At 25.5% G+C, this 15,049-nt stretch overlaps 1 protein-coding gene across 1 annotated transcript; it reads left to right on the top strand.

Moving 5' to 3' along the window:
- The first annotated feature begins 7,580 nt into the window (after positions 1 to 7,580).
- Positions 7,581 to 9,036, top strand: LOC123269486 (60S ribosomal protein L34-like). The gene is made up of 4 exons (XM_044735216.1): positions 7,581 to 7,656; positions 7,822 to 7,893; positions 8,201 to 8,398; positions 8,892 to 9,036. The coding sequence occupies exons 2-4, from the start codon at positions 7,829 to 7,831 to the stop codon at positions 8,986 to 8,988; spliced, it is 360 nt and encodes a 119-aa protein (XP_044591151.1). The 5' UTR covers positions 7,581 to 7,656; positions 7,822 to 7,828; the 3' UTR covers positions 8,989 to 9,036.
- The last annotated feature ends 6,013 nt before the right edge of the window (positions 9,037 to 15,049 follow it).

Genomic DNA, 15,049 nt, shown 5'->3' with positions numbered 1-15,049 from the left:
TAACCATACTTTTTGAAGACAATTTAAAAACAAAAAAGAAATCTAAAATATTTAAAACTGTAATAAATCGGTGAGCAAAAACCACCAGCCTAAAAGTCTTGGAAACTATTCGGCGACCTAAATACTCTATTATAAATATATATAAAAAGTATATAAATCTAAATAAATATATATAAATAAAAATAAAAATATATGAATATAAAGTATGAATATATGAATATATGTAATTCTTAATTAATTGTAAAAGCTTAATTGAACGCTTTCAGAGATGAAAGATGGAGTGCGTGTAATCTGTGATCCATGTGTGAGAGTAAACTTAAATAGTTATAATTATTATTATTAATATTTTTTATTGTAAAATTGCTTTAGCATTCGCAAGAATCGCAAGAATCGCAAGTGGAAGTGTTTCCGTGCCAACCTCTAAGTCTAAGATTCGAATGTTTGTATTTATTTCTTCGTTGGGTTACTTTGTATCAACATAACCTTCAAACAAGATCATTTTACAAATTAAACTGCCCTCTGGCCACTGCCGACTCTTGTTTGTATATTGTTTCCTTTTTCACGGTGCAAAAGTACGCTTGATAATTATTATTCAGAAGGAGCCGGGTTCGAATCCCGTGGGAGTAAATTTAAAAAATTTTATTTTTTTTTTTAGTTAAATTTTATTTTAATATTTTTATTTATTGTCGATTTAAAATTAGTGTAATTATTTTAAGAGAAGAAATAATTAACAGCGTACTTTTGCACTAAATCTAAAGCGTAGGGTGTTCTAAAAGAACATATCATAAATTTAAATTTTTGATTAAATATTTATTAATATTATTATTATTATTATTTATTATTATTTTTAAAATAAAAGCGGTGGTTTTATTTTTTTCTCACCGAAAATTTGAGCGATTGTAAAGAAAAAAGTAATAATTGACAAAGCAATAAGTGAAATACTCTTCAAATTTTATAGAAAATGTTAAAAAAAAAAAATAATTAGGAATTAGCGCAATCTTCCTAAATGTTCGTATTAATAAAAAAGTGTTTTTAATAACGAAGAATACAATCGTAGAGATAATTAACGAGTACCATGATCTCGAATCCGTACTGTCCGTTCACTGATAGAAGGATTTAGTTCGGAAAACTAAACTGATTTAGTAAAAAAATTTTTATTTATTTATTTGGAAAAAAAAAATATTTTTTACCCATCAATATTATTTGTTACAGTTTAATAAATGAATAAAGCCTTATTACAAGGAAATAAATATTTATTTCCTTCAAATAATATTTAGTAGGTACTAAATATTTCACAAGATATTTGTTAAATTGCACTGTAATTTCTTAAATATTTACGTTTTTAAAGATATAAGCTCATCTTGATGTTACTCTCATGAAGAGCATTCATTTGAGTACCCACATGCATTTTTATATATTTTTCATATATAATATATATAAATATATGAAATATATGTAAATATATGAAAAATTGATGTGGGTACTCAAATAAAAGGTCTCGATGAGTGTAACATCAGGATGAGCTTATATCTTTAAAAATGTCAATAGTTCACAAGATACAAGGTCATTTCTTAATTATTGAGATTTTTTTAGATATAAACTCATTTTAGTGTTACACTCATCGAGACCTTTTATTTAAGTACCCACATCAATTTTTCATATATTTACATATATTTCATATATATAAATATATAAAATATATGAAAAATTGATGTGGGTACTCTAATATAAGGTCTTGATGAGTGTAACATCGGGATGAGCTTATATCTTTAAAAATGTTAATGGTTCACAAGATACAAGCTCATTTCTTAATTATTGACATTTTTTAAGATATAAACTCATTTTAGTGTTACACTCATCGAGACCTTTTATTTAAGTACCCACATCAGTTTTTCATATATAGATATATATATATATATATATATAGCATATATATATATATATATATATATGTGGCAGACAGCATAGATAGATATATAGCAGCAGACATATATATTAATATAGATATATATATTGATATATATATATATATATAGCAGCATAACATATATATATATATATATATATATATAATATATATAATATATATAAATATATAAAATATATGAAAAATTGATGTGGGTACTCAAATTAAAGGTCTCGATGAGTGTAACATCGGGGTGAGCTTATATCTTTAAAAATGTCAATAGTCCACAAGATACAAGTTCATTTCTCAATTATTGAAACTTTTTAAGATATAAACTCATTTTAATGTTACACTCACCGATACTTTTTATTTAAGTACCCACATCAATTTTTCATATATTTTTCATATATACATATATATAAAATATATAAAATATATGAAAAATTGATGTGGGTACTCAAATGAAAGGTTTCGATGAGTGTAGCATCAAGATGAGCTTATATATTTAAAAATGTCAATAGTTCACAAGATACAAGATCATTTCTTAATTATGCATCTAGACTCTAAATTTCACTTAAAAAACTTGTTTTATTCGACTATCCTTGAACCAAAATTTTCCTATTCTTTTTATAATAAATATTATTGATATCTTAAAAACTAGTTTAATTTAAAATTTTATAAATGTCTCTAAAAAATTTTAATTTAACAAGATTATTTTCCTTATAAATACCTAATATTTTTACTTAAAATTATTTACTTTAATTATTTTGAGTAAAAAAATTAGGTACGCTAAAATTAATTAAATTGATTAAAAAAATGAATTTTTTTATAATCAATATACGATTTATTGCGAAGCAATAAATCCTTTATTAAATACTACTAAATATTTATTTGGTGGAAAGAAATTGGCTTTAATAAATTATTTAGTAATTATTACTAAATCTTATTAAATCCTTCTATCAATATTTAATAAAAATTAATTTAAAAATATATTCAAAAGCCTGATTCAAAGATGTATATAATTATAATTGAAAGTTTTATAAAATAAATAAATAAATAATAAATAAAACTTTCAATAATTATAAAATTTTTGAGCTTTACGTTTAACGTAAAGTTTTTTTTTCGTTTAATTGTAATAAAAAAAGAAATAATGAAAATTTTATAAATTATATAAATTAATATAAATGGCAAGTATGCTTAGTCAAAAATAATTTTTAATTGAAATTATATTGAAGATTAAATCAAAAAAAAAAAAAATGAAGAAGAAATGTCGAAGGCTTTGAATGGAAAAATAAGAATGATTTATTGTACGCACGTTACTTAATTCCTTACGCCTCAATTATTTATTTATTTAATAATTAAAAAAAAAAATGGTTTGTTTAAATGAGAGAGGCAAAACATTTCAGACTTGTAAAATTATAAAAAAAAGAAATTAAGTTCCGCGGTCTAATTAATTTACCGAATTAACGAATAATTACAGCGAACTTTGCCAAAGTACCTGCTTCGTAAATGAATTTTGAATTGATATTGCTTGATATGATAATGATAATATTGAAGGAGATGAGGGTGATATTGATATTGAGGAATATGATGAAGATGATGATTGATAAACGAGATATGAAACGAACAAACAGGTACCGTCCCGTAATACTTACAAACAGCTCATACTTTTTTTTGTTCACTTAATAAATGCCACTCTTTATTGTACCATAATTAAATTAATGCCAGAAATAATAAATTATAAGACAAACGAACAAAATAAAGTAATAAATAAATAAATAAATAAATAAATGGATAAAGTAAATAATTAATTATAAACAAACAAATAGTGTTAAGACGAGTGGGGGAGTTAAAACGCAAGCAATTCTGAAATGTGTTTGAAAGATACTTTTTTCCTATGGTGTTGTCAGATGAATGTACATAAGATATAATAAATAACATACCTTATACGATGTAAATATCTTCTTTTTTTTATCAACATTTTATGACCTCTTACCCTAGCGGTTTTGTAAATGCCGAAAAAATTTCGCAGTTATACAGTATTAATGCGGTATTTTTTCAGAATTTTTCCGGTTGTTTTGGTCAGTTTTTTCATCGAAATATTACGGAAAATTTACCGTAAAAATGCGAATAATTTACGCTCATAATGCGAAATATTTACGCTCAAAATGCGATACATTTACGCTAAAAATGCGGCATACTTATGGTAATAAGGTGGTAAAATGATTGTATTAAAACCATATTTAAAAAATGGTGTAAAATTAAATAAGGCTCGGACCGGGATTCGAACCCAGAACCACCCGAAGACATGCCGGCTACTCTACCATTTGAGCTACCCGGTCTATAACAAAGTTTCTTTTTGCTTATTCTACATATGTACATTAAGCCACACCGTCCATCTTACGATAAGCTTTTTTAAAATTAAATAATATAATTACTAGAATTCAAATTTGCGCGCGCAAGCCTATAGCCTGCTCTATAGCCTGACTATAGAGTTTGCATATATTTTCATGCTTATGATATATTCGACCAATCACGTTACGAATAGTTTGCGGATATGATATATTATTTGGAATTTTTTGGGTAAAATTTGGGCATTAATGCGGTAATTTTATAGTATATTTTTGGTAACTGTACAGCATAAGTGCAGTATATATACTGGATAATTACAGTATAAAAACTGGCCAAAACAACTATAGTTTAACCGCATTATTACCGAATTATAACGGTAAATATACGGTATGAGCATAAATGCCGAAAAATTACGGTATTTTTACGGCATTCTCAAAACTGCAAGGGTATTTTTTTTTGTATCTTTGTTTTTGGATGAAAATTAATTTAGCATATATTTATGACACTGAAGTTGACAGTCATTAGAAATTTTTTTTAAAAGTAAGTTAGCCGACATTTAAAAATTTTTAGAATTTCTTTTTATTGAAAAAATGATTAAAAAAAAATTTTCACTTGTGAAAAACTTTAAAAACTAAAACTGCAATTTTTAAAAAATATTTTTTTGTTCTAATTTAATAATCAAAAAAAAATTTTTTTAATTAAAATGTCGGCTAACTTTACTTTTATGAAATTTTTTTAGAATCTTATAAGATTGCTAAATATATGGCAATTAAACTATTACAAAAAAAAAATTTTATTAAAAAATTCCATATGTGAAAATTGATAAAAATTATAAGTGATAATTTTTAGAAGGATTTTTTTATTGTAATTGATTTGTTGAAAAATTTCCTTTTACAAATAAATTATAAAAAGAATTGACACAATAATAAAGTTAGCTGACATCTTTGATTTTTTGATTTTTTTTCATTCATTAAATTAGCACAAAACAATATTTTTTTTAAATTGCACTCGAAGTTTTTCCAATTTTTTGCAAATGAAAATTTATTTTTATTTTTTTATGATTATTTTTTCATTAAAAAAAATGCAAAAAATTTTTAAATCTCGGCTAACTTAATTTTTATAAAATTGACATGCAGAAATTTTAAATAATCAAATATGCAATTTTATAAAAATAATTTTGTCAGAACAAATTTATTTGTTTGAAATATTGGAAAGATTACGATTTGTATGACGCAATTGACAATTTAAAAATCGTTAAAGCTAACTTAAACGTCATTTTTTTTGTAAACTGAAAGAAAAAATTTGTTTTTTAAAAAAAAAATTTCAATTCAATTTTGTTAGAAATTTTAAACAATTTTATTCCTTAGTTGAAAAAATAGAAATTTTTTTATTGCAAAAAAATTTTATAGATTTAAAAAAAAAAAATTCGCAAAATGTCTATTTAAATTTTTAATTCCAAATCACAAAAATTTTTTTAATTAAAACTATAAATAACACTTTTTAAAAATATTTTTTTACTTAGTTTTTATTGATTAAAAAAATAAAAAATATTCAAATGTCTGCTAATTTAAGTTTCACAATTTTCGCATATTTTTTTATTAAACTTTTTGTCACTTGACAATTTTTTAATTTTATTTAACAAGCAAATTTGTTCAAAAAAATTATTTAAAAAAAATTGAATTTTTTATTTATTAAAATTTATAATAATAAAATTAGCCGTCGTTTTTAATTTTTTTCAATTATCCCTGATTAAGAAATATGATTTGGAATGATTCGAAAAATTTTAATAATTTCATATTGTATGATATCACAAAATTATGATTCACAATTATTCAAAATGATTCAAAATTCTTAGTTCCGAATAATTTTAAATCATAATTTTATTATTCAAAATTATTCAGAATGATTCAAAGTTCTTAGTTCTGAATAATTTTAAATCATAATTTTACTATTCAAAATTATTCAGAATGATTCAAAGTTCTCAGTTCTGAATCATTTTGAATCATAATTGTATTATTCAAAATTATTCAAAGTTTTTAGTAGTATATGATTTTAAATCATAATTATATTATTTGAAATTATTTAAAATGATTCAAAATTCTTAGCTGTCCATAATTTTGAACCATAACTTTATGACTTAAAATAACTCGAAATGATTTAGAATTGCTCATTTTAAATACTTAAAAATTGTAAAATTATGATTTAAATTAATTCAAAATAACTTGAAATTTAACTTCTATTAATTTCTATTAATTTCTATTAAAGTCCTAGTAAATAGATTTTACGAATTTCATTAAAAGTAAAATATTTTGCAACCACGCACACTAAATACGTTCTAAAATTTTTTTTTTAATTTTTAAATTTACAATAAAATTTTTTTTAATTTCCGAAAATCAAAAACAATCATATCGGTTACTTGGATTTTTTAATTTTTTTATTTTGTATCTTTTTTTTTTCCTAATAGTCTTATGAACGTGGACTTGGCGCGACTTTTTTACAGTGAAACTGTTTTTGTTCGGATTCAATATTATTCAAAATGATTTGGAAGTTGAAATCATTTCAAATAATTTTAAATTATCTAGAAAACCAGAAATTATAATATTATTTTATCATTCAATATTATTCAGAATGATTTGGAAGTTGAAATCATTTCAAATCATTTTAAATCATAAAATAATATTACATTTTTTTATTATTTGATATGATATAAAATGATTCGTTGTAAAATTTATGTTTGAAAGTCAAATCATCCTGACAATTTGGGATGATTTGAAATGATTAAACCCGCGTCTTTTCGAATCATTCCAAATGAGATTTCTTAATTAAATATTTAATTATAACTAAAAAATATTTTTTACAAATATCATTTATAGTTTTTATTAAAAAATTTTTTTAATTTTTAGATGTCGGCTAATCAGCTAATATAATTTTCATTAAAATTTCTACATGTCAAATTTTTTGAATAATTTATTTGTTAAAAAAATTCTTAAAATTATCAAATAACTGCTAAATTAATTTTTATTATAAACTTACAACAAAATGTCCACCAACTTTAGTGTCACAAACAATTCCACTAATAAAAATTAATAAAAATCACTATTTAAAACCACAACACTTTTTTTATTGTAATTAATTAATAAAAAAAAATTTCTAAAACCGACAGCAAACTTTACTAACACCACAATAAATAAAACTAAAATTATTTTCGAACCTTCCAAACACAAGCACCCGGCTTTAACCTTCAAGCGCCATCTTTTTTTGATAATACCAACACTCACTCTAAAAGCCTACTAACTTACTCACAATTTCCATTTCTTTATAGATGGCGCTGCGATACAAGAATAGTATGTGTCTCTAATTCTTTTCTTTTAGACCCTTTTCCGTGCAAACAAGCATCGGTGAGTATAATTTATATTTTTTAATGCAATAAAATCTGATTTGTTTGTTCCAATCCGTTTGTTTTTACAAAAATAACACCGTGGAACATAAATTTGAGATTTTTTTAATTTTTTAAACCAATTATTTATTGTGGTTGTTTTCTAATTTAATTTTTATCATTTCAGATTGAAAATGGTCCAACGCCTGGTTTTAAGACGACGATTGTCGTACAATACCAAAAGCAACAGGAGACGCATGTAAGTTTTTTTTTTTTTTTTCAATTTTTATAATTTATAAATTTTATAAAATTTTCACATTTTTTTTTTTACGTCAAAATTTTTTATCTTGATTTTAATTATTTATTTTTGAGGTTATGTTCGGATGTTTTTGCACGTGTCAGTGATGTGAATTTTATTTTTAAAATTATTATAATATTCATAATAATAATTCATATTAAATTCTACTTATTTTTATTTTTTAAAAAAATTTTCATTATTTTATTTTATTTTTTTGGAGTTGATAAAATTTTTTTAATTTTACTAATTAATTTTTTTTTTTGACTAGTGTGCGTACACCTGGTGGTAAATTGGTCTACCAATACCTGAAGAAGCCCAAGAAGATCCCCAGGTGCGGGCAATGCCATGACAAGCTCAGAGGTATCCAACCAGCGAGACCAATGGAGCGGTCACGTATGTGCAAACGTAAGAAGACAGTAAAGCGCGTCTACGGAGGTGTCTTGTGCCACAAATGTGTCAAAGAAAGGTAAGATTTTTTTTTTAAATGAAATTTTTAATTATTATAATACTAAAATTAAACTACGTTCAACACTTTTTGACTTTTTAGCAAATAATAACATTAAAAGTAACTTCTGAAGTTGTTCTTAATTAATTTATTAAAATTAATGCAAAAAAAATTTTTTTAGGTTTAATTTTTAAGTTTTAATTAGTTTTGATCATAATATAATTTTTTTCATTAATTATTTAATAATCTTTATTACAATTTTTCACAAAAATTATATTAATCTTCCTGATTTTAAATTTGTTCTTCAATAAAATTAAAAAAATGAAAATTATTTCATAATTACTTAAACTATATAATAAAAGTATTTCTGTAATTTTAAAATAACTAAGATGGTATTTTGTATTAAAAAAAAATTTTTCACCGCAATATTAAATCTGAGGATTCTCAAAGAATTTTATTATTAAAAAATTACATTTAATTGTAAATAATATATATTAATAAATTAATGTTTCAGGATCGTCCGTGCCTTCCTTATTGAGGAACAGAAAATTGTCGTGAAAGTAATCAGAGCACAACAGGCATCCACTAAAGCTAAGAAGACCGATAAATAAACCAATAAACTGTCTTATCTTAAATTAATAAATAATTTTCAAAAATAATTTTTCTTACTACGAATTTTTTTTAAGGTAAACGTTTCAATTAATATTTAATTATATTCTTTATATAGATATAGATAGATATTTATTTTGAATTGTACAACAGTAAAAACTGTTTTTTACAATTTTTCGTCACAGTTTCTTAAAATTAAGTCTGCATCTTAATAAATATTTAAAGCTGTGGTTCTAGCACCACATTTACTTAAATATTTCATTTCGTCTTATTGTTACTATCACTTTTAACTAGCTTAAATAATTTAGAAATTTTTGGAACATTTTTAAGGTAGTTGTAGCGTGATAGGCATTTCAACAGAAAATTATGAAATTTTTTTTATTGAAAGATAAATATATTAATAATTCACTACCAAAATTTCAGATCAATTGACCGCACCGTTTTTAAGTAATTAATTTTCGAAATTGCATCTTTTACACGTAGAAGTATAGAGAGATGGTAAAGTTAGTATGAAATCTTCCGTACCACTCGAGTAGGCCAAAGATTTCATACTAACTTTACCATCTCTCTATACTTCTACGTGTAAAAGATGCAATTTCGAAAATTAATTACTTAAAAACGGTGCGGTCAATTGATCTGAAATTTTGGTAGTGAATTATTAATTTATTTATCTTTCAATAAAAAAAATTTTATAATTTTCTGTTGAAATGCCTATCACGCTACAACTACCTTAATTAAATTAAATTTCAAACCAGTTTGAAACGTTGGTAGATGAATTACCATAATTCCAATTGTTGAATACTGTTCCATAGTTTTGATTGACTTATCCAAAAGGCTAGACTACAAACTTCAACGTCTTATAAACAACACCATCAGATTCATCTTTAATTTAAGGGGGGAAATACGTGTAGAAGGCCGTTTTCATGCTGATTTTCATTAATTTTTTTAAGGTGTAAGAAATTAATATTATTTATTGAAACTATCACTTTATTTTATAAATATATTTATGAGTATTTTTTCGTATTAAACAACAATATAAGTTAACAAATAGCGGAGATATCAGCTGATACACATCGTAGGTTGTCATCCGACTTAGCAGTCTGTGTGCAGTATGGAAGACACAATTTTTATTTGAAATCAATGGCATAGAAAAATTACTTCATTTATATGTGTATCTTTCATATGAACCTCAATTCCACAAAAAAAAAACTAAAAATTTGCATTTTTTAGAGGGTTGTGAAATTAAGCCGAGATTTTTTATCACTTTTCATACATTGTTTATTAAAAAAAAAATAGTTTAAATCAAAATATCGCTTTCGATTGAGGTTCATATTCAAGATAATTGTATAAAGAAAATTATAAGCCATATCGCAAGATGATTGGTTTAAAACTCTTTGAGCTAGACTGCACACAGTTTTGAAAAAACTCGTTTCGAGAAAAACGCGTTTGAAAAAAAAGTGACAGAAAAAGTTAATGTAAAATAGTATTAAAGTAATTACTAAATCGCTCATAACTTTTGAACGAATAGAAATTTTGACTTGAAATTTTCAATCTATATTTTTGAATAGTTTTACAAGCGATTTATAAAAAAAAAAAAAATTGAATTTTTTTAAGCCTGTACACGTATTTCCCCCCTTAAGACGAGATGAACATATCACTCCCTACAGGCATTCATTAAACTGGCTCACGGTTAAATCTAAACGAATGTACTCGTTAGCGTATTTCATCTACAAACTTCTAAAATCAGGTGAACCAAAGTTCCTTAGAAGTCTCTTCGTTGAAGAATCCACAGATATTAGAAGATCGGAAAGAATTGCTGCTAAACAAATCAATGTGTCTTTTAAAATGCCAAACTTCTCAACTACTACTTTTGGACATTCCTTCGTAGTTTCTGCGATCCGAATTTGGAGGGAATTACCATTTGAAGTCACAAATTCACTTAGCTTAAATTCTTTTAAAACTAGTACTTTTGAATTCTTCATGAAACGTCAACGAGATAATGAATCTTAATTTCAAACTTTTAAAGAAGACAATGAATCCTAATTTTCAAACCTTTGATATTCATTTACACATTTCTGTTACATGAGTTTATCGTTCTAGATCATCTCAGATTATCATCTTCTATCATTTGTATAATTTGTACCACTGAGTATAACTCTTAAATTTTTAATGCTCAATTTTTATACTCAAATTTATTTTTAACTTCCCGCTAAGAAAATCGAAGATTTTCAAAAATCGGGAAGTTATTGTTTTCACCCCGTTTTGCAAAAATCAAGTTTTCATCAGATCTCGACGTTTGAAGGTCACAGGAAGCTTCCCTGACTATCCCCGCGAGGTTGTCACGGTGTCTGTATGTATGTGTGTGTGTGTGTGTGTGAAAGTATGTGAACCGCTTATAACTTTTGAACGGCTTGACCGATTTCATCGCGGTTCGTGCCATTCGAAAAGGCTTGACCAAACTTAGATTTTGAAAACAATTTGGACCGATTCAGATCAATAGATTTTGAGAAATCTTTAAAAAACTGAAAAAAAAATTTTTTTCAAATGTGGTTTTTTTGGAATAACTTTTAAACGGCTTAAAGGTTCAATTCCAAAAACTAATCAGCTCTTAACCTCAAAACACCACGTCGATCGCCACCAGTCCGGTCAAAATCGGTTGATTCGTTCGAGAGATATCGTGAACGAAAGAAAACCGAAAAAAGTGTTTTTTAGGAATAACTCCAAAATTCCTAACGCGATCAATTCAAAATTTGAGATTCTTTATGGGGCTTGAAAAACTGCGTCGAATGCTTCTAACCGCGTAAAAATCGGTTTATTCATTCAAAAGTTATTGCGGTTTAAAAATTCAAGAAATAGTGTCTTATCAAATCTCTATCAGACTTTTGAACTCGAAGAGCTTTAAAGCATAGAAAAGCAATCTCTTTGAGCTCGGAGAGCTCAAAATAACCCATAAATTGTATTTTTGAGCTCGAAGAGCTCAAAAACTTCATTGGTGCAATTTTAAGCGCCTAAGTATGGAATTAGCGGGAAGTTGCAGGGATGGCCTTCAGGGTCAACCGTTTTCCTAATTTTTTTTTCTTGTATTTGTCATAATTGTATTCCAAAGTAAAGTAAAGAAAAACGATCAATTCTTAATATCTAATATTTTTGAAATTTAATATTTTCATTAGTCATACGTGTACTTTTATTGTAACTCTTTTTGTATACTTTTGCCATCTGGCTATACTGCCTTGGCATTGAAATTAAATAATAAATAATAAATAAATAAATAATAAATCAAAATACATTAAAGACTCTACAAACTAACTTTTATGGCACTTGTTGGCTAAAATTAAAGGAATTTACTATATCCTCTATGAGGCAATAATGAATAACAAATATACTGCACTGGGTGTCTACTTCTTTGGCTGCCATCTAATCACCTTCGCTCTGGACTTGTCGGGCTGCTGTATCATGGTCTTCAAGCAAGGGGTCACTCCCTTCTCTTGTGAGTTTTAGAGATTTACCAACGAGTTGGCAAATTTCTTGTACTGGTTCACCTCTTAGTGTCTGCAGTAACAACCAGTCAAAATCTGCTCCTGTTTTTCTACCAATCCAATCCAAGACAAAGCTTCTCACCTCTGCCTTGACACTGTTCAGTAATGTTCTGCATCTGAAGATGCGCTCTAAGGTCTCGTCTTCACCTTGGCATAAACGACATAGCCAATCCCTGTAGCCCTTCTTTCCTGCCTTTCCTATGTTGCCGCATCTGATTCTGCACCAGGCTAGTTTCATCCAACTTGGTGATTTTCTGTCTATCCAATACGGTTCAGTTTCCATACTGGTCTTGAGAAATTTAAACCTAGGGTTGTAAGACTATATTCTTTATATATTTTATCTTTAGAATTTTTTTAAGGTATTACCCTCGCGACTTCCGTCGTCAAAAGTTTATGCTAGAGTGTATGGTACACATACTGGATAGTCAATATTGACAAGCCTAAAACTTTTTGCTGTTTATGTACTTATTTCAGCCAATCACGAACGAGAAACTGATCGTTTGAAAAGTCTGGCAACACTGCGTGAGCGTTGAGACATTTTATAGTGGTTATACTGTAGTGTTTTGGACTAACTGTAGACTAACCTCTGTTTTGACACACTAGAATTTGAATTTGCGCGCGCAAGCGCGCGCCTGACTGTAGCATTTGCATATATTTTCATGCTTATGATATATTCGACCAATCACGTTACGAATAGTTTGATGCCACATACATTTCATCTCAATTTTATATTAGGATGCGTTTATTTATTTATTTACATACATTTATTCAGAAATATAATTACAATGTCTGAAAAATTGACTTATAAAGGACGATTCATAAAAAAAGTCCTTGAAAAACGACAGAAATCTCTAGCAAATATGAAAATAACTATGCAAATAACAAATAGAAAAAAATAATTGACAATAATGTTTTGTTTTTTCAGAAAAATCAGTAACTAATTTTTTTATGTTGATGGATTAACTAATTTTAAATTTTAGTATTTTTTTTATTTTTTCATCTGACTATTATTTTTATAACTTATGAAAGATTAATAAATATTATTATATTAAAATTGATAACTTTTTGAATTTTTATAAATATAGAAAAATACTTATTTTCATAAAATAATCATTATTTTTTTTTAAAAAATAAAATTAATAACTATAATATTATACCTAACGTAAATTAAACTTTTCAAATTTGTTAAGCGCATGCGCGCCTCATACTTCTTTCGCGGCTCACAAAACTTGCGCTGTTGCCACAGCTTTGATTAACGTATCCCTCCTCGGCTAAAAAGTCTGGTAAATTTTCATTACTTATTAATAAATAATATCTCTGAAACTGTGTGGTAATTATCAATGAAATTTTTTTTAAATTGCTTAGTTGTTAGTTAACGTTACTCTAGTTTTTTAAAAAGATCCTAAGAAAAGTTTCTGAGATATAAAAATTTTTGTAGGTAAACTTTTCGATATCCCGTATACCGTAATGTATAAGAGCGTTCAAAACTCAAACTTTGAAATTAAATATCTCGGAAACTAGACGGTCAAAAATTCTCAAATTGCGTCAATCGATGCAGAATTATATAAATATTAACCTGCCAAAGTTTAAAAAAAATCCTAAGAAAACGACTCTGGCGAGGGTAATACCTTAAAAGAATTAATTTTAACGTTTACCAAAAATTTTTTTATTTACTCTAAATAAATAAATTTATTTAATATCTTAAGATGAATAAGTTTAATTAAATGAAGTTTTACCATAAATTGCAAAATAATTAGATCTTTAGTTTTATTAATATAAATACGGTTAAATTATTATCTTCTAATACTAATAGAAATTCACAATTTCTTATTTTTAATAAAGTCAAATTAATATTTCATAATTTTATCAATCAAGTTTGAATATTATTAATTTTATTAATTAATTCTCAATAATTATCAATAATAATTTTGAACGCAGATATTTTTTTTTTTTTTTTTATTATTTCAATTTGATATTTTTTTTTTCTTTTCTTTCATTAGTAGCTTCATAACGTTTTTTTCTTATTAATAAAAATTAATGTTCTATTAAATTTTTCGAGCTTATTTTTAGAGCTTAATGATTTTTTAAATTCTATAAAAAATTTTGAATTAATATTTTTTATATGAAAATGAAGGAAAAAAAGTAAATTTAATTATTTCTTTTACTTGAATTTTTTTTATAAATATACAAGCTCGTTTTTTTTTATTACTAATTTTAAATTAAGCTGCAGAAAAAATGAGAAGAAGTAAAACGACACAGATAATTCTATATAAAAAATGACAGCCCAGATAGCAAAATGACGTATTAAGTTATTCCGAATGAGCTCAGATTTCTGATTTGGACGTCAGAGTCTACGTCTAAAAGACGTCTTTAAGACCTTCTGAAGAGGTCGAATGCGCCGCTTATTGTAGACTTTAAGAACTCATCAAAACGAGCTCTTAAAGAGCTCTTTTTTCTGAACTCGCACAAATGAATGATTTTTTATCTCTATACGCTATTATAATGATAACAATAATAAGAACACAAC

This window comes from Cotesia glomerata, linkage group LG7 (genome assembly GCF_020080835.1).
Source record: "Cotesia glomerata isolate CgM1 linkage group LG7, MPM_Cglom_v2.3, whole genome shotgun sequence".
In the NCBI taxonomy this organism is placed as follows: domain Eukaryota; kingdom Metazoa; phylum Arthropoda; class Insecta; order Hymenoptera; family Braconidae; genus Cotesia; species Cotesia glomerata.
Note: the sequence above shows the minus strand (reverse complement) of the source record. Positions and strands in the feature narration are given on the sequence as shown.

Coding starts and splice junctions, on each gene's coding strand:
- LOC123269486 (XM_044735216.1), top strand. CDS start 7,829: ATGGTCCAACGCCTGGTTTTAAGACGACGATTGTCGTACAATACCAAA. Junction 7,894..8,200: donor AAAAGCAACAGGAGACGCAT/GTAAGTTTTTTT, acceptor TTTTTTGACTAG/TGTGCGTACACCTGGTGGTA. Junction 8,399..8,891: donor CACAAATGTGTCAAAGAAAG/GTAAGATTTTTT, acceptor TTAATGTTTCAG/GATCGTCCGTGCCTTCCTTA.